Source organism: Bos taurus, chromosome 19, assembly GCF_002263795.3.
Source record: "Bos taurus isolate L1 Dominette 01449 registration number 42190680 breed Hereford chromosome 19, ARS-UCD2.0, whole genome shotgun sequence".
Lineage (NCBI taxonomy): Eukaryota > Metazoa > Chordata > Mammalia > Artiodactyla > Bovidae > Bos > Bos taurus.
This window is the reverse complement of record NC_037346.1, coordinates 36,456,672-36,475,406: the sequence shown is the minus strand read 5'-3', so window position 1 is coordinate 36,475,406 and position 18,735 is coordinate 36,456,672. Positions and strand designations below refer to the sequence as shown.

Sequence of the window (18,735 nt, the reverse complement as noted above, 5' to 3'; positions counted from 1 at the left end):
GAGAGAGAGGTGGGGAGACAGAGGCAAGAGGCCTGAGGAGGCGAGAGGCGCCCAGGGGCATGAAGAGAGGGTGGAGAGTGAGTGACGCTGGAGGCGGCACTCTCTCCCACATTAAATAGCACCTTTAGAAAATTCACATGAGTCCCCATCCACAAGGAAAAAAAACAAAGAATAAAAAAAGACTTTGAACAAAAAGGAACATTTGCTGGCCTGAGGGGGGGGTGTGTTTCCACTTCCATAGCACCAGAGATTCCCTCCCCACCCCACCCCATCACAGAGATGTAGCACCTTTGATATAAAACGAGGACCCCCTTCCACACTGCCCCCCTCCCGCCCCCACGCAGTTGCCTCGGTGACACACAAAGGCAAGAACGAGGTAGTCTTTCAGCAATACAGTTACGCAAGGAGCAGAGCAGTCTCTCCCACCCAGCCAGGTCGAGCAGGGGGGATGTCGCGTTTCCCAAATCCGATGTTTCTGCTCTGTCTTGGCCCCTCCTGACTTTCCTCCAAACCTGGTGTTGAAGGGCCAGTGGTCCCCCTGGCATGCTCCCCTCAAAAAACAAAGAGGGAATGTTGCCGGGGCCACAGGGATGCCAGATGGTAAAGCTTCTTTGGCAGTCTGAGGACTCCAGGTCCCCCAGGGTTTGGAGGTTCTGGGTGAAGGAAGTGGGCTGGGAGTGTGGGGGCCACTTGGGTGTTTCAGCATTGCCTTTGGTTGCTGGGCAGACAATGCATTGTTTCCTGTGTCTTTTGGGGAGACTTAGATTTGGGGACCAGTGGAGGGGAGGCCCTAAGAAGGCATGGAGAAAGGAGCAGAAAGGGCAGTGCTGGGGTGTCATAAGCCCAATGGGCAGAAAAGGACTTACCCCCACGTGGGTCTTCAAGCAAGTGGACCAAGCTTCCTTTTTTTAAAAAGTTATTTATTTATTCTTTTTTTTTTTTTGGTAAGGTTGAATGCACTTTTGGTTTTTGGTCATGTTCAGTTGGTCAAAGATAAAAACTAAGTTTGAGAGATGAATGCAAAGGAAAAAAATATTTTCCAAAGTCCATGTGAAATTGTCTCCCATTTTTTGGCTTTTCGGGGGTTTCAGTTTGGGTTGTTTGTCTGTTTCCAGAGTCAGGGGCAAGTGGGTTGGGTGGGAGGGAGCCAGGTTGGGGTGGAAGGAGTTTACAGGAAGCAGGCAGGGCCAACGTCGAAGCCGAATTCCTGGTCTGGGGCGCCAACGTCCAAGGGGGCCACATCGATGATGGGCAAGCGGGAGGTCTTGGTGGTTTTGTATTCGATCACTGTCTTGCCCCAGGCTCCGGTGTGACTCTGGGGTGAAGGGGAGACAGTGGGAGAGGGGCGTCACCAAGTGGCAGCGAGGGGGTGGGGGGACCGGGCCTGCCGGGAGAGCCAAAGGCCAGCACAGGGGCCCTGCTGGACTCACCGTGCAGCCATCGTAGGTGACGCTGTAGGTGAAGCGGCTGTTGCCCTCGGCCCGGATCTCGATCTCGTTGGAGCCCTGGAGGAGCAGGGCCTTCTTGAGGTTGCCAGTCTGCTGGTCCATGTAGGCCACGCTGTTCTTGCAGTGGTAGGTGATGTTCTGGGAGGCCTCGGTGGACATCAGGCGCAGGAAAGTCAGCTGGATGGCCACATCGGCAGGATCGGACCCCTGGCCGCCATACTCGAACTGTGGGAGTGGCAGAGCCAGGAGTGAATGGCTGTGTTTGAGCCCCCAGTCCTGGCCTCCCTCTCTGGAATCCTCCGAGGGCAACCCAGAGAACCCCACTTCCAGAGGTGGCAACCCCTGCCCCCCAGGCACCCTATGTCTGAGCCAGTATCAAGGTCCCCAGTCTCCTGTCTCCCAGCCCATCACACCTCGCAGAGGTCTGGTCCACCCAGGACCTACCCTCAGGCTCTTCTGAGCCCTGGGCCGACCCATGTCTGTTAAGACTGGCTACAAGGTCCAGCTCACGCACCTGGAATCCGCCGGTCATGCTCTCGCCGTACCAGACGTGCCTCTTTTCCTTGGGGTTCTTGCTGATATACCAGTTCTTCTGGGCCACGCTGGGCTGAGTGGGGTATACACAGGTCTCACCGGTTTCCATGTTGCAGAAGACCTTAATGGCATCCAGGTTGCAGCCTTGGTTGGGGTCAATCCAGTATTCTCCTGGGGTGGGGCAAAGTAAGATGGCATCAGGGGATGTATGGAATGATGGCCCCTCAGGGCTCAGCCCCATCACGGCAGGAGGGGGAAGCACAGCTGGGCCGGCCCTCACCGCTCTTCCAGTCAGAGTGGCACATCTTGAGGTCACGGCAGGTGCGGGCGGGGTTCTTGCGGCTGCCTTCAGGGCTCCGGATGTTCTCGATCTGCTGGCTCAGGCTCTTGAGGGTGGTGTCCACCTCGAGGTCACGGTCACGGACCACATTGGCATCATCAGCCCGGTAGTAGCGGCCACCATCGTGAGCCTTCTCTTGAGGTGGCTGGGGCAGGAAGCTCAAGTCGTAGCCGCCGCTGGGAGGACCTGGGGGACCAGGGGGTCCAGGAGGGCCGGGAGGACCCTGTGCAGAGAGGGAGGAGAGTGGGGATTACTGGGGCTCGGTGCTTTCAGGGCTGGGGGGCCATGGGCAGGAAGGGAGGAGAGCGGGGATTACTGGGGCTCGCTGCTTTCAGGGCTGGGGGGCCATGGGCAGGAAGGGAGGAGAGTGGGGATTACTGGGGCTCGCTGCTTTCAGGGCTGGGGGGCCATGGGCAGGAAGGGAGGAGAGCGGGGATTACTGGGGCTCGCTGCTTTCAGGGCTGGGGGGCCATGGGCAGGAAGGGAGGAGAGCGGGGATTACTGGGGCTCGCTGCTTTCAGGGCTGGGGGGCCATGGGCAGGAAGGGAGGAGAGCGGGGATTACTGGGGCTCGCTGCTTTCAGGGCTGGGGGGCCATGGGCAGGAAGGGAGGAGAGTGGGGATTACTGGGGCTCGCTGCTTTCAGGGCTGGGGGACTTACAGCAGGACCAGCATCACCAGTGCGACCTCGAGGCCCAGGGGGACCGATGGGGCCTGGGAGACCATTGAGTCCATCTTTGCCGGGAGAACCAGCAGAGCCAGGGGGACCCTGCAGGGAGGAAGCTGGTTGGAGAAACCCTTCCGGAAAGCAGGGGTCCACCCCAGCTCTGGCAGAGAAGCCCATCTCCCACTTTGCTTGGCTCAGACTCCCCAGCCTTCTTACGGCTTATTCCCACGGAAACTTTGTGGGAGGAAGTGGAGAGGGAGAGGCCAAAGGCCGCGTAAGGTTGTCCACAGACCCCATTCCTTTCTTTCCTCCCCTGCTCCAGACCCTTCTCCAGAGAAGCGAGGGGCCCAGGAAGAGCAGACAAACAGAAGATGACTCACGCGGGGACCAGCAGGACCAGAGGCTCCGGAAGGACCTTGCTCACCAGGAGAGCCCTGCAGGAGCGATGGGAAGGCAGTTCAGGCCAAGCGTAGGTCAGAGGCGGCCAGCAACAGCGCCCTGCCACCAACTGCGTCACGCTGGAAGCCTAGCCCCAGGGTGTCCATAGGCTGAGCCCCCTCCCACGATCCCGCTTTGTGCACTTCACCCTCCTGGAAACTACTTGGAAATGCCCACTGGTCTTCAGACCCCAGTTCCCACTAGCGAGAAGGACTGTCCAAAAAGGGAAACTAAGGAAAAGTGTCCTCCCCGTCACACAGCAGGGCTTGGGGAGATGACGAAAGAAGATGCAGTGTCAGCTAGGGGCTGGGGAGGGGCTGAGCATACTCACGGGAGGGCCGGGGGGACCCTGGAGACCAGAGAAGCCACGGTGACCCTTAATGCCTCTGTCGCCCTGTTCGCCTGTCTCACCCTTGTCACCACGGGGGCCTTGGGGTCCCTAGAAGAGCGAGGAGGACAGGCCGTCAGGTGAAAGTTCTGTTAGCACTGAGGGGGGTACAGTCCCCACCTGGACAAGGGTTCTGAGGATGATGTAAGGGCCAGAGCAGGGCACTTACAGCGGGGCCACGGGCACCAACGGGGCCAATGGGACCAGCAGGACCAGCAGGACCCTAGGGAGAGCAGAGAGAGCATTAGATCCTGGTCGGAGGAGCCCGGCTCAGGGCTGGAACAGCTTGAGCTACAGTTGAAATCTCCCCTTGGCTAAATCCCTTCACATCTGTTCCTACCATATCCATCCCTCCTGACTCCAGGTGAATCTTCAAGCAGACTCAGGCTTTGTGTAAGCTGAGTCGAGCACTTGGGAACAAACCCCCTTCCTTGGGGGAAACGGGGTACTGGCTGGGGAGGGGCCTTGAGGCTGTGCTGTGGCTCCATTTTTTTTTTTCCCCTAATAAACATTCCAAACTGAGTTTGGAGCTGAGAAAAGTTTACAGCAGGGCCAAGCAAAGAGAATGGTGGTTGGGGGGGCGGTTCAGGTTCAAAAAATCCAAACTCCTATGGCTCAGTTTTTTCAGGGAGACCAAGGGCCAGACAGCTTGCAAGTCCTCCTCTCTTCCCCTGCCTAGGTGAAGTCAAGTGTCCACCTGCAGATCCCCCAGCAGGTCTGGAGAGTCCCTGGCCTGAGCAGAAGCAGCAAGCCAGGCCCAGCGACTTACGGTCTCACCACGATCACCGCTCTTGCCGGCAGGTCCGACAGGGCCGGGGGCACCGGGAGCGCCAGGAGCACCAGGAGGTCCAGCAGGGCCGGTCTCACCACGGTCACCCTGAGAGGAGAAAGGGAAACCCGGTGAGGCCCGGCTGAAGCGGCCCGGTGGGAGCGGCTGTGGGGCTGTGGTCCTGGGTGCAGCCGTCTCACCTTGGCGCCAGGAGAACCATCTCGTCCAGGGGATCCTTCAGCACCAGGAGCTCCCTGTGGGGGGCGGGGAGGTGAACATCAGCCAAGGAAAGGGAGCCTCAGGCCAAGGCCCAAATGGCCACAGTGAGGGCGCTGGCGTGGGGCTGGCAACCACGCACCTCACGTCCAGACTCGCCAGGGGGTCCAGCCAATCCAGGGGGGCCCATGGGACCAGGGGGGCCACGTTCACCACTTGCTCCAGAAGGACCTTGTTTGCCGGGTTCACCCTGAGGGAGAAGAAAGAGTCAGGCCAGAGATGGGGTGGGAGAGGGCCTGATGGTCCCCCACATTTGTCCTTGCTGACCCTACCACCCCCATCCTGCACCCTCCAAGTCCTGCAATGGTCCTGCCCCAAGGTGAGGGGGCACTCACAGAGGGGCCAGGAAGACCAGGGAAGCCTCTTTCTCCTCTCTGACCAGGCAGGCCGACCACACCACGCTGTCCAGCAATACCTTGAGGTCCAGGAGTGCCAGGAGCTCCCTGTGGTGGGGGCAGACGGGGGTGAGATGACTCCCAGTGGCCAGGGACGACGCCCCCCGACTCTGGACCCCTCTGGAGGGGGCACTTACAGCAGGTCCGTCAGCACCAGGGGCTCCTTTCTCACCAGCGGGGCCAGGGGGACCAGGGGGACCGACTTCACCGGGACGCCCAGCGGGGCCAGTCTCACCGCGGGGGCCTTTGCTGCCTTCTTTGCCAGCAGGGCCAGGAGGGCCAGGGGGTCCAGCATTTCCCTGGATGGGGAGAATTGCGACTGTCAGAGTCCAGCAGATTCTGGGGCATTCCTGAGGCCTCAGTCAGGCCCACCACACTCTTGACAGCCTATGTCCCACACCTTCCCAGACCAGTGGAGTCTCCACACGGACACTTACAGAGGGGCCGGGGGGACCGACTCGGCCAGCAGCACCTGGGAAACCAGTAGCACCCTGGAGAAGAGGACAAAGAAGCGATCAGAGGGAGAACAGCCCCTCACCTGGCCCAGCTGCCCCACCTCCGAATGCTGCCTGGGGGAAGCTTCAGTGGAGAGGCAGAGTGGGTACTCACAGGGGGACCAGCGCTGCCACGAGCACCTTTGGGTCCGGGAGCACCAACGTTACCCTGGAGGAGAACACAGAGGCATCAAGGCTGGGCCGATCCCGGGTCCAGCCTGCTGGCAGCTTGGGCCTAAACAGTGAGATACTCACAATGGGGCCGGGGGGTCCAGCGGGCCCAGCAGGGCCGGGGGGACCAGCGTCACCTTTAGCACCAGCATCACCAGGTTCGCCTTTAGCACCAGGTTGGCCATCAGCACCCTGGGGGAGGACGGAGCATGGTGAGTGGAGGAGAGGTCTGTGCTCACCCAGGAAGTCAGCCTAGAGGGCACCGGAACTCCAGGCAAGAAGACGCTTTCAATGGGAGGCAATCTCCCCTCCACCTGCCTCTAAACCCGGCCAACGCCTCTGTCCTCATCCAATCACCCAAGGCCCCAGGTCCTAGTCGGGGATGGAGGATAAACAGGATCTTGGTACTCACAGGGGGGCCAGCGAAGCCAGCAGGGCCGGGGGGACCAGGCTCACCACGGTCACCCTAGAAAAAAAGGAGGCGAGTGGAGAGAGGCCCTGATTCGGGGGAAGGCAGGTGGGGATGGACAGGAGGGTGGGGAAGAGGGCCTGAGGAGCACTGCCCAGGGACCAGAGCAAGCGGGAGCTAAGGTGAGAAGGGACAGGAAGAGGGCTGGGGGCAGCATGGAGAGAAGGGCCAGGTGCGGGCCCTTAACCAGGTCTTCTGTACTTACGGGGGCACCACGAGCTCCAGTGGGACCGGCTGGGCCACTAGGACCAGCTTCACCCTGAAAGGAAGGGACAAGAGGCTCAGGATCAGGGTGCCACACTGAATACTCCTGCCCGATGACCCCAGGAGAGTCCTCATCTCTCCTGGTCACCCCACCGTTGGGTGGCCAGGTTGGAGTGGCAAGAGCTGCCTCTGCAGCAGAGCCGTGCCCAGGCTCACGAGGGAAGCTCTGTGTTAGGGAAGAAGGTGAGAAGTGGGCCATCTCACCTTGTCACCAGGGGCACCAGCGGGGCCAGGAGGACCGATGGGACCAGTCAGACCACGGACGCCATCTTTGCCAGGAGCACCATCAGCACCTTTGGGACCAGCATCCCCCTAAAGACACAGGAAAGCCTGAGACTTCTGGCGTGGGGCAAGGAGGTGACCTTCAGCATCCTGCTTGTGTCTGGGACCCCTCCCCAGCTTATGTTTGCCCTGCCCCCACATGTGCAAAGAACACAAGATCTTTCAGGGGAAAGACGCCTTTGTGGGGATTCCCAGGAAAGACCTGGGTTCCATCCCTGGGTCAGAAAGATCCCCTGGAGAAGGAAATGGCAACCCACTCCAGTATTCTTGCCTGGGAAATCCCATGGATAGAGGACCCTGGTGAGCTACAGTCCAGGGGTTGGACAGAGTTGGACACGACTGAGCGACTAACACTTTAGGCTAAGAAGCTCCCAGATAAGGGATCCCTAGTCTAGGAGGCACCCACTACTGCTTGTCGCCATGGTAACACATGGGAAGGGAAGGGCCTGAACTATAGGTAGGTGATAACCAAGAGGCCAGAGAAGGAGGATTAAGAAGAGGAAAACACCCCAGGGAGCAGAAAGAAAGATGCTGAGGGATTCAAAGCAGAGAGAGATGGGAACTACACAAGGCTCGAGGGAGGGGGAGTTCAACTTACTCTGTCACCCTTAGGGCCTGGAAGACCAGCTGCACCTCGTTCACCAGGCATTCCTTGAAGGCCAGGGGCACCCTGGCTACCGGGGGCTCCAGGGGCACCAGCATCACCCTATGTGACAACCAATAAGGCTGGAGTGAGACTTGGGATCTCAGAACTAGGTCTAGGTCACAACTTTGAGCCTCCTCTTAGTTCCTCCCAGGCTTGGTCCTGAGGCCAAAGACAGGCACTAGGGCTCACAGCCCAGAACTTCAGGCTGCACACGGACCCTACCCTAGTCTTGTCCCTCCACCCCTCCCCAACATCTAGCTGGCTTTGGTCCCAGCCAGGCAGCCCCCACCACTGAAGGGTGAGACCCAGTCCCCGTGCTGCCCTTACCTTAGCACCATCGTTGCCAGGGGCACCATTGGCCCCACGGGGACCTGCAGGACCGGGCGGCCCTTGCACACCACGCTCGCCGGGGAAACCTCTCTCGCCCTGGAAGGGAAGGACAGGGTGTGTGATGGTGGCTCCAGAAACAGGCCCAGGTTCAGGGCATCTCTGTGATGCAGGAAGAGGCTCTACTTACTCTTGCTCCAGAGGGGCCGGGGGCACCAAGATCTCCAGGAACACCCTGAGGGGGAGCAAGGGAGAGACAGTGAGCAAAACCCACCTTGGCCCTCCCCACTAGAAAACATTCTTGCCCGCCTGGGAGCTAGCCCTTAGAGTCTGTGATTAGAGACCAATCCCTTCTGAGCACTGAACTGGGATTATCCTTCCTCAGGATGCATCACCTTTCCTGAACTTGAGGTTGAGGGAAAGCCAGAGTATTCCAGTAGCTCTAAAAAGAAGTCATCCAGACCCACAGCCATACAGCTCCCTCCTGATCCTAGCATGCAGGGGTGCAGCTCTGTGCTCCCCTCTGTGTGGCGCCCTTCACGATGGGAAGCCCTTCCTCAAGTCTAACCTTACTCCCTTTAGCTGGTGGCTATGTGCTTAGCTAGGAGGGCTGGACTCTCCCTCGGTATTGCCTGCACTCCCCATCTCTTCAGCCAGCTGGTACACCTTACCTGTTCACCAGGTTTGCCTGCTTCACCAGGAGGACCAGCAGGGCCGGGGAGACCCTGTAGGTGGGAAATGGGGGAGGGAAGAATGCGCTTAGAATCTGGAAGAAGTGTTCCTCACACCCTTCTCCCAATACCCTGACAGCGTGAGACCTCACCTGGAATCCAGGGGAGCCAGCAGGGCCTTGTTCGCCTCTCTCACCAGCGGGGCCCTGCATGGAGGGAATACTGTGGTCATGAGAAGGCCCAGGAGAAGGGGGCAGGGGGCTGGCCCACAGCGCCCCCCTCCCTAGGCCTCCCTGTCAGGGACACTCACAGCAGGTCCTGGGGGTCCCTGAGCTCCAGCTTCTCCGTCTTTGCCAGCAGGACCCTGGGGAAAGAGTAAAAAAGGGGTTAGAGTGGTGAGGTGGGTGGGCAGCTGAGGAAGACAGCACAGGTAAGGGGCCTGGAGCTGGGGGTCCTGATGCCCTAGGGATGGGCTGGAGCCTCATATCCCTTCTGCAGGATATAGGGATGGGACATGGGCGGGAAAGGGACGGGGAACAAAAGGAGATACTTACAACAGCGCCAGGGGGTCCAGGAACACCTCGCTCTCCAGCTTTTCCAGGCTCTCCCTGGGGAAAGAGAGGTAGGGTTGAGGCAGTTGAAGTGGGCAACCAGGCCTCCTGGGTCCCTCCTGTTTACTTTGAGTGGAATTTTTAAGGAGCTTTTTCATCTATCAGCTCTGGCCCCTGAGGAAGGCCTCTGTTGGCTTCGACTGCTCCATCTTTTGGCCTCTCCCTGAGCCCTGTCCTCCCAGACGACCTGCCCCTTAGGCTCCTCTCTCACCCACTTCCCTTTCTTCTCCCCATCGTATGCCTTCAGACACCTGAGCTCTGAAGGGCTTTTATTCCTTTGAAATCTCCTTTTGAGCCTCAAAGAACTCACCAAGATTTGGGGATGACTATCATGTAAAAGGCCCATCCTATCCCCAAGTGTGTGTGGGGTGAGGAGGGGGCAATAATACTTATTTCCAGGGATAGAGCAATGGTAGTGAAGCCAAGGAGAGGTCTCTCATTCTATGGAATAGGGAAACTGAGGCCCAGAGCGGGGCAGTAAGTGGCCTGAGGCCACATAGCAAGTCAGTGGCAGAGCTGGGCCCAGACCCTGGACTCTTCCCCCCACGCTTACCCTCACCTCAAGTGCGTATGTCCTTGTAACACACTCCCTGAATACTTACAGCAGCACCTTTAGGTCCAGGGAAACCCATCACGCCAGCCTGACCACGGGCACCGGGAGGGCCTGGAGGTCCAGGGCGGCCATCTTGACCGGCGGGACCCTGAGGATGGAAGGGACATGAGCAGAGGTGAGGACAGAGGGTGAGAGGTCAGGAGGCAGACAGGGGGCTGGAGGAGGGATACTTACAGGGGGGCCAGTTTTGCCATCAGGACCCGGGCTGCCAGGGCTTCCAGTCAGACCCTAAGGGGGAGGCAGACAGGTGTGAGTGGAGTGGAGGATACAGGTGGTGGGAGAGGGGCGGTAGGAAGGTGTAGGCCGGGTGGAGGACATTCCAGAAGGCAGATCTGTGATCCTGCTCCAGAGCCCACACAGGATGAGCAGGGTCCTGGGCCACTAACAGAGAACAATAAATTCGCTGGGCAGAATGCTGGACTCTCACCTTGGCACCGGGCAGACCAGCTTCACCGGGGCGACCAGCTTCACCAGGAGAACCTTTGGGGCCAGCAGGGCCAGGAGCACCGCGTTCACCAGCAGGACCCTGGTTGGGAGAGTCACAGCAACAATTAGGGTCTCAAGTCTGGGCCACTTCATCATGGGCTGCCGTCTTCCTCCTCCTGGGCCATGGGGCTGGGTGCTGTGAGGGGCACTGGTGGTGGTGGGACGGTCAAGGTGAGCTGAGCGTGACGAGGTCGGCAGCCCCAGTGTGGGCACTAAAAGACTGGGCGGTGGGGCTGGGAGGAGGCCGACTACATCCGGGAGACAGGGAATGTCCAGGGAGCAGCAGGGTCAGCCTCCCAGTCATGATGAGAGGTTTACCTTGGGACCAGCAACACCGTCGGCGCCAGGGAAACCACGGCTTCCAGGTCCACCCTGGGGGAGGAGAGGAGGTCAGTGAGCTCAGACACGTGGGCACCAGGTTGGCACTGGGGTGAAGAAGGGGGCACTTACACGCTCGCCAGGGGGTCCAGGCAGGCCAGCAGGTCCAGGTTCACCTCGGGCTCCTCGCTTTCCTTCTTCCCCAGCGGGGCCAGGGGGGCCTTGAATACCAGTGGGACCCTGGAGAGGGCAGAGAGGAGGGGGCAGCCTACAGTGAGGGGCTGTCCTGGTGCCAGTTTCAGAGTTGTCTTGAGGCTGGGTCTCCAGCACTGGGGGTTCCCTTTCCTCCCTGGACCACCCCCAGGGGCTTCTGGGGTAGACAGATGGAGCTGCGAAAGGACTTACGGGTTCTCCCTTGGCGCCAGTGTCTCCTTTGCTGCCAGGAGCACCAGGTTCACCCTGAGTAGGGGGGAGAAGATGAGTGGAGAATGGGCACAGTGCTCAGTTGGCCTGGCCCATCACGCTTCCCAGACAAGGGCCTCAGATCAGCATAGGAGGCGGGACAGAAGAGAGACAGCGGTACTTACGCTGTTACCCTTGGGGCCAGGGGGGCCGCTGGGGCCCTGGGGTCCAGAGGGGCCTCGGGCACCAGGGAAGCCAGGAGCACCAGCAATACCAGGAGCGCCCTGAGGGAGGCCAAACAAATTGAGCCCAGGACTGGAGGGCAAAGGCAGGTGGAAGGCGGGTACCGGGGGCGGCTCTGAGACCTGCAGGATACTTACATTGGCTCCTTTAGCACCAGGCTGTCCATCAGCACCAGGGTTGCCCTGTGCCACAGAGAGAGGTGGGTGAGTGAAAGGCAAGGACTCTGAGTTAGGGAGGAGCATGGGAGCACTGAGGAAGTGATACTTACAGCAGGGCCAGCAGCACCAGCAGGGCCAGGGGGGCCAGGCTCACCACGTACACCCTGGGGACCTTCAGAACCTCGGGGTCCTTGGGGACCACCTTCACCCTGGATTGGAAGAAAGGATATGCCAGAAGTCACCCTGGGAACCCAACCTCACCTCCAGATGGCAAGGGGTGAAGGGCCAGGACAGGAGACCAAGAGTCATGACTCTTAAGACCAGAGAAAAGACCCCCCAAGACAAAGATGCTGGGGACTCAGCTTCTCTCTTGATTCTGGGTCCTTCAGGTTTCGGGAGCAAAGAAATGCCCACCCCTTGGCCCATGGGAGCTCTGCTCATTGGAGGGTGGGGGTCTCACCTTAGCACCCACAGCACCAGGGAAACCAGGAGGACCAGCGGGGCCAGTGGGACCCTGTGAATAAAAGGGCAATGTCAGCAAGAAGGAAGATGGCAGCCGCAAGTCACAGCCTGGGACAGAAGAGGTCCTGGGGTTGAGACCTGGCCCTGATGTCAGCCACAAGAGCTGACACTGAGACGCCTCCCCAGTCCCAGGCACTGGAGTCTAGAGGCGGTACTCACAGGGGGCCCAGCAGCACCAGTCGCACCATCATTTCCTCGAGCACCCTGCAGAAGAGCAGAAGTCCCAGTTACATTCACTGAGCGCTGGTCAGTCCCTTTAGCTCCTAAGGAACGCTTTCCAGAGCTCTGGGTTCCCCAAAGGGCCAGTACTTACAGCAGGGCCAGGGGCTCCAGGGCGACCTCTCTCACCAGGCAGACCACGGGGGCCCTGAGAACAAAACCAAGAGGAGCCAAATGAGATGGAGAACACCCCCTTCTCCCCAAGCCCCCATCTTGCTCCTACACCCTGCTCCCTCCCTTCCTTCCAGAACTGGACACACTCACCATCTGACCAGGAGCTCCATTTTCACCGGGGCTACCAGGCTCGCCCTACAGAGCAGAGAATGGAGTGAGGAATCTGTTCTAGGTGGGACTGTGGAGGAGGGGAATGACCATGACCGTCACACAGCATCTTACCTTGGGGCCAGCAGGACCAGCATCTCCCTTGGCACCATCCAAACCACTGAAACCCTAAGATAGGAGGAAGGGCCAACATGAGACCCTGTGGAGACTGTGGACCACCCTGACACCCGCCCAGCCCAGAGAAGGAGCCTCAGGAGGTATCACATCTATCCCCCTGTGTTTAAGCTAGACTAAACCCCAACTGACCCAAGATCTCCCTCCCTCCCTTTATTGGGATTTCTTTCCCAACGAAGGGAAGTTCTCTTGGAAATTTACTCTCTGTCCCTTGGAACTTCTTATGTAGCTACCACCCAGCATGATGCATGCCAGGATCCTCTGGGGAAAGGACTAGAATATGACACTGGGACTTTGGGAACTTAGATGATACAAAGGAGACTCACTCTGTGTCCCTTCATTCCAGGGAGGCCAGCTGTTCCAGGCAATCCCCGAGCACCCTGGAGAGAAAAGAAAAAGACAAAGGCAGGGCCATTAGAAGACTCCACTGTGGACACAGCTCCCAAAGGAAGCCCCAGTGCAGCAAAGGCTGGAGGCAGCCACACCATCCTGCTCACCTGAGGTCCGGGAGGCCCGCGCTCACCAGGACGACCAGGCTTTCCAGCTTCGCCCTGAGAGAAAAAGAAAAGGCCATCATGCCCATGCCCCCAGAGTTGGAAACGTATGGGAGGCTTGGGTCTCCTTGGGATTGTTGAGGGTCAGGCTTCGGGACCTCAAATCCTATCTCAGTTTAAATGTACTGTGAAACACTCGCTTGGTGAATTTTGCCTCCCTCCAAAGAATTTCTATTTATTTCTGTCACCAGCATCTTAATCTCACTACGTGGAGTGAAAACCTGAGGTTACACCCAGGGAAGCCATTCATGTCAAGGATAGAGTTGGAGACTGCTTAAGGTGACTGAGGTGAGGGGAGGGACAGCCACGTCTGTTAGGAAGATGGGGAAACATCCCAGGAAGCTCCCTATTCAAGGGCAGTCCCATACGTCGGGAGAACATGTCCTTCTTTCTCTGGGTGTCACTCCCAAAGGTGGTGGAGGCACTAGGGTAGAGATTGCAGGAGCCTACCCATGGAGAGGCGGTGGGGGTCAGAGGGTATCTCCTCACCAGGGCTACTTACATCATCTCCGTTCTTGCCAGGGGGGCCAGGGGGACCACGGGGACCCATGGGACCCTAGAGGTGACAGGAAGAGAGGATGTTAGAATGACCAGGATAAGGAGAAAAGAAGGGGAAGGCTAGGATTGGAAGAAGGAAGTAACAAAGACTCCAGATGGTGGTCCTTCAATAGGAGAATCCATATATTTGTAGAGAGGGTGTATATTTGCATAGAGAATGCAAATCAGGGGCCACTTACTGAGGCTCCTGGCTCGCCAGGCTCACCAGGGGGGCCTTGGAAACCTTGGGGACCCTAGAGAACAAGGAGAGAGGGGTAGGGTTAGAAGGGCAGGTCCTTGCCAACATGTCCCCATCTCACCAAGAGATCTCTGAGTACTTTCCTTGCCCTCATGCCAATCCTCCCTCTAAAGCCCAAAGGAGTGTAGACATCCCGGATACTCACAGGTGCGCCAGGGGGGCCAGGGAGACCACGAGGACCAGAAGGACCCTATGGAAGGAAAAGAAAAAGAGGCCATAGTGAAGCCTCGGTAGTAAAGTTTATCTCCCATGGTTCCTGTTCGGCCCACCCAGCTGCCTCATGTTCTGTCTGGATTCTGAAGTCCCAAAGGTCATCTTGACCTCCCAAGTTATCTATGCCACCCTATGTGCCTTCACTGGCCCGTCTGCTCTTTTTCTGTCCTCTATGTTGTCTGCTGATGACTCACCATGGGACCAGGCACGGAAATTCCTGTTGATTTCTCATCATAGCCGTAAGACAACTGGGGAGCAAAGTTCTAGAAGAGAGAGTGCATGAGAAAACAGGTCAGGGCAGGGAGTTGAAAGGCAGAAGATATCACCAGTAATGGGACACAATGATATCACATTCTCTGTGCACCACAACAACACGACCCGTGGAACAGTCTTGCCCAAAACGTATCATTGGAATCTAATCAGGAAGACACATCCAACAAACCCAATTTAAGAGACAGTCTACAAAACAACTGGCTTTTGCAAAAAAACAGTTCAGTGTCATGAAAGAAAAGGGAAGTCTAAGGAATGTTCCAGGTGAAAGGAAACTAAAGAGACATGATAATTAAATGTAATTCATAACCCTGATTGGATCTTGAATCAGGGAGGAAAAAATGGTGTAAAGAACATTATGGAGAACATTGATGAAGTTTGAATATGGACTGCATATTAGATAATAGTATCATGTCAACGTTAAATTTCTAAAATGTACTCATTATGTAATGCTCATGTAAAAGAATGTTCTAGCTCTTAGAAAATACACACTAAAGTATTTAGGAGCAAAGGGACACAATACCAGCAAATTACTCTCAGACGGTTCAGAGAAACCCTCCCCCTCCCACCCCGATAATGTTACGTATACATAGAAACTGATAAAGCAAATGTGACAGATTGTGAACGATATATGAAAGTTCTTTGCATTATTCTTGCAACTCTTCTCCCCGTTTTCCCCTATAAGTTTGAAATTATTTCAAAATACAAAGTATGCCATCTGCCAAAACAAAATAAAACCCAGCAAAGGAAAACACCGGCGGGAGCGGGAGTGGGGGGTGGGGGCGCAGGGCTGGCTCCTAAGGCCTTCCACAGAAGCCTCGACTCTCCACTTACTCCTCCGAGGCCAGGGGGTCCGGGAGGTCCGGGGGGTCCAGGGGGTCCGGGAAGTCCAGGTTGTCCAGGGATGCCATCTCGGCCGGGGGGGCCGGCGGGTCCCTGAGGCGGGAAAGGGCAGGCCCGGTGAGCGCAGGCCGGGAGCCACGCCCACTTACCTCCCCCGACAGCCGCGAGAGGGCGCCGCTTACCCTTGGGCCTCGGGGGCCAGTGTCTCCTTTCGGTCCCTATGGGGTTGCAGGAGAAGAAACAAAAGCAACGGGGTTAGAGAAGAACCGTCAAGAGTCCTGGGGGGTGGGGTGTGGCGAGAGTCGACGGCAAAGGGGCAGAGGATTACCTCGACTCCGGTGGTTTCTTGGTCCGTGGGTGATTCTGGGGGGGTGGGGAGAGACGTGACTTAGAGGCAAGGTTTGCTCCACGTGCTCCCAGAGACAGAGGCCTCCCCTGATAGGGGCTAAGGAGCGTCCCCCCTTATATCCCTCAGCCCCCGCCCGCCCCGGCCCAGGCCCCGAGCTATACCCTGGCCTTCGGGGCAGACGGGGCAGCATTCGTCCGTGGGGACTTTGGCGTTAGGACAGTCCTTAAGTTCGTCGCAGATCACGTCATCGCACAGCACGTTGCCGTTGTCGCAGACACAGATCTGGCAGGGCACGGGTTTCCACACGTCTCGGTCATGGTACCTGAGGCCGTTCTGTACGCAGGTGACTGGTGGGACTGGGGCAAGACGGGGAGATGGGGGGCTGTCAGCGGCGCGCGAGTCCCCCACCTCGGGTCTCCAGGCATACCAACCCCATCGTCCCTTCCCTTCGGTCTTAGAGGCACATTTAGATTTTCCATTTCCCGCCTTTCCATTTTTTGTCCTTTTGTTTTTCCTTCCCCCAAATCCTTAAACGCTCATCTGCTCCTCATCAGAGCCAGTGACAGGGCCGAGGCGCCTGGCCAGGACAGCTATAACTCTTTCCAGTTCTCAGGAATTTAAACAAAGCTTTAGGCCAGGGTCGCTTCCAACTGTAACCTCAGCCCATTGGCGCTGAAGCCAAGTGAAATAAAAAGCCATTGGGTGGGGGTGGGGCTGGGGGATGGAGGAGTGGTAAGAGAGGAGCCCCATCCCGAGGGCAGGCTTGTGGGGCGTGACCTTGGTTGAAGACCTCAGAGGAAAATGGGAGGAGAGATGGGAGGTTCAACCCAGATTCCGCCCCATTCCCGGGGCAGGTGGGACGGCGTGGGCGGGGCTAAGAGGATGGGGTGGGGCTGATTGGCGTGGGATCCCGCCCAGAGACCTGAAATGTACGGTAAAAATAGGGTACGCCCTAACCTCCGGCGCCCAGACATCTCAAAAGGCCCCGCTCAGGGGCAACCCCCGTTTCTCAAAGCCAGCCAGTGCTCCGGGTCACTTCTTAGTCAAAGAACCAGAAAGTCCGCAACAGTAAGTGGTTAGTTAACCACGCCCACCGCATAATCTTCTACCCAGACGGCCACTAGGTGGCAGAGCAACACTAAGCAATTTCCCCAAACTAGCTATTTCTTTTAGAGACAGGGGCTATCTCATCTCCAGCTTTATTTTCCAGATCTAGAGGTGGGGTCCACACCCAGCAACAATCCCGGTCTTCCCGCTCCAACTCCTGCGCGGGGAAGCGCTGGATAAGGACGCGCACTGCCCAGTGTAGATCAGCAGAGGGCGCAAAGACCCTGCGTGGCCAAGTCCGCGCCAAAGTTTCTCATCATTCAACCCGCCCACTCTCTGCGCCCCCTCCCCCCTCAGTCCAAGACCTCCGCGGCCCCAGGAACACTGCTAGCCCGCAGAGAGGGCAAACAGTCTTTCCTGATGAATCATCCCATAGCCTTCCTGATCACTGTTACATCTTGGACTCCAATTTCCCAACTCAGCGCCTCCATCCCATCTTCGACGTACTTTCCCCCAAACCGGTGCCCAGACCCTATTTCTCCCTCTGTACTTCACAGTGCGCGCTCAGAACTCCTCCTGCGCCAATTCGTGCCGTGCAGCATCCTCCCCTCTTACTCCTGGGGGGCCTTCATCAACACCCCGTCGCAGAGAGGGCACCGAGGAAGAGCCCTCACCATCTTCCTTCCATCCCTGAGCCTCCGGAGCATCCCGAGTCTCAGTTTAAGTCGCAGACCCCCGGGACCGAGCGCAGGGCAGGAGAGCAAGCAGCCCTAGACTCCCAAGAGTTTGGGACTTACTGTCTTCTTCTTGGCCTTCTTCCTGGCCCTCCTCTTGGCCGTGCGTCAGGAGGGCGGTGGCCGCTAAGAGGAGCAGGAGCCGGAGGTCCACAAAGCTGAACATGTCTAGACCCTAGACATGTAGACTCTTTGCGGCTGGGGTGGGGGTTAGCGTCCGCTCATGCGTGGCCTCACACTCCGCGTGCCTCCTGCTCCGACCCCGAGGAGAAACTCCCGTCTGCTCCGACCACCGGCCCGGGCCCCTTTTATACCATCCTGATGGAGAGCGGGGAGGAACCCTGCCCCCGGGAGAGGGGGAGCCGGCTGCCCGTCCCCCAGCCAATCAGAGTTGCCTGGCCCGGCCCCCAATTTGGGAGTCGGAACCGAGAGGGGGAGGAGGAGGGAAGGAAAGGGAGTCCACCGCACATCTCCCCCCTTCGCAACTCTGCCTCCCCAGCCCCCCAGTTTAGTCTGGGCCAGAGATGCTGCCGCTGGGGTGCAGCTAGGTCCTCAACATACTGTCGGCTAAATAGTGGGTAGGGGCGCCTCTTCGGCTTTCTTTCTTGGACCCCCAGTCTCAGGGAGGGGACTGGAATTGGGGAGCTGGTTAGGGAAGCTTTCAAAGATGGAAGGACTCTTTGAGTGATTGGGAAAGGGTCCTGCTCGCCCTGCTTGTTCACCCTCCTGACATCCAGAGCAAGAGCTCAGGGATGGGTATGGAGAGGCAGCTGGGGACCACTTTAAAGCAGGAGAACCAGAGAATTTAAAAAGATGTGCCTGTTTAGGGGTGTCTTCTGGTGTGGCTGGGGTATGGAACTTAGGAATATTTGGGGAACAAGATAGATTCATTTATAGACGTTAAGAATCAGATCCTTAGGGTGGGTTTTTGTTTTGAGGATGTCAATTCTGCCATGCCTGAGGCTCCAGGATAGACTCAAATACTCTCCCCTAAACCCTAGCATGATTGAAAAAGATGGGGTGATGAGGGGTGCTGAGGCACTGAGTGAAAAATTTGAGTATGCGGTCTCGCCAGAAGGAAGCTTTGGTGTTGAGTGATGGGGCAGCAGGGTGGTGGTGGAAAACTGCCTCCCTAGGGGCAGTAAGTTTGCACGGAAGGGCCGTGGTCACTGGTGATTTAGAAAAGGGTCTTGTGTTAGGGTCTGTCGTGGCCATGGTCATGGCCTGTTTAGACACCCTTCTACCCAGCACAGTCAAACTGGAGAGAACTGTATTGAAGAGCACTTGACAAGAGAGAGGGTGTTCCTTCTGGAGGCTGCATAA

General features: G+C 57.9%; 1 protein-coding gene across 1 annotated transcript; it reads right to left on the bottom strand.

Moving 5' to 3' along the window:
* Window positions 1-930: 930 nt before the first annotated feature.
* Window positions 931-17,696, bottom strand: COL1A1 (collagen type I alpha 1 chain). Its single transcript, NM_001034039.2, has 51 exons — window positions 17,476-17,696; window positions 15,793-15,987; window positions 15,611-15,645; window positions 15,465-15,500; window positions 15,274-15,375; window positions 14,364-14,432; window positions 14,102-14,146; window positions 13,898-13,951; window positions 13,663-13,716; window positions 13,104-13,157; window positions 12,933-12,986; window positions 12,547-12,600; window positions 12,415-12,459; window positions 12,245-12,298; window positions 12,091-12,135; window positions 11,870-11,923; window positions 11,520-11,618; window positions 11,389-11,433; window positions 11,194-11,292; window positions 11,012-11,065; window positions 10,739-10,846; window positions 10,607-10,660; window positions 10,230-10,328; window positions 9,977-10,030; window positions 9,792-9,890; window positions 9,133-9,186; window positions 8,889-8,942; window positions 8,731-8,784; window positions 8,579-8,632; window positions 8,098-8,142; window positions 7,908-8,006; window positions 7,533-7,640; window positions 6,857-6,964; window positions 6,594-6,647; window positions 6,332-6,385; window positions 6,004-6,111; window positions 5,864-5,917; window positions 5,692-5,745; window positions 5,392-5,553; window positions 5,195-5,302; window positions 4,942-5,049; window positions 4,784-4,837; window positions 4,584-4,691; window positions 3,984-4,037; window positions 3,758-3,865; window positions 3,369-3,422; window positions 2,983-3,090; window positions 2,263-2,545; window positions 1,963-2,153; window positions 1,431-1,673; window positions 931-1,315 (listed from the first exon to the last, which is right to left on the bottom strand). The coding sequence occupies exons 1-51, from the start codon at window positions 17,576-17,578 to the stop codon at window positions 1,169-1,171; spliced, it is 4,392 nt and encodes a 1,463-aa protein (NP_001029211.1). The 5' UTR covers window positions 17,579-17,696; the 3' UTR covers window positions 931-1,168.
* Between the last annotated feature and the right edge of the window lie 1,039 nt (window positions 17,697-18,735).

Excerpts from the sequence above, each read along its gene's own strand:
- COL1A1 (NM_001034039.2), bottom strand. The coding sequence starts at position 17,578 with ATGTTCAGCTTTGTGGACCTCCGGCTCCTGCTCCTCTTAGCGGCCACC. Across the intron at positions 6,648-6,856 it reads CTGGTGCCCCTGGTGACAAG|GGTGAAGCTGGTCCTAGTGG; the intron begins GTGAGATGGCCC and ends CCTTCCTTTCAG. Across the intron at positions 2,154-2,262 it reads CCACTCTGACTGGAAGAGCG|GAGAATACTGGATTGACCCC; the intron begins GTGAGGGCCGGC and ends GCCCCACCCCAG.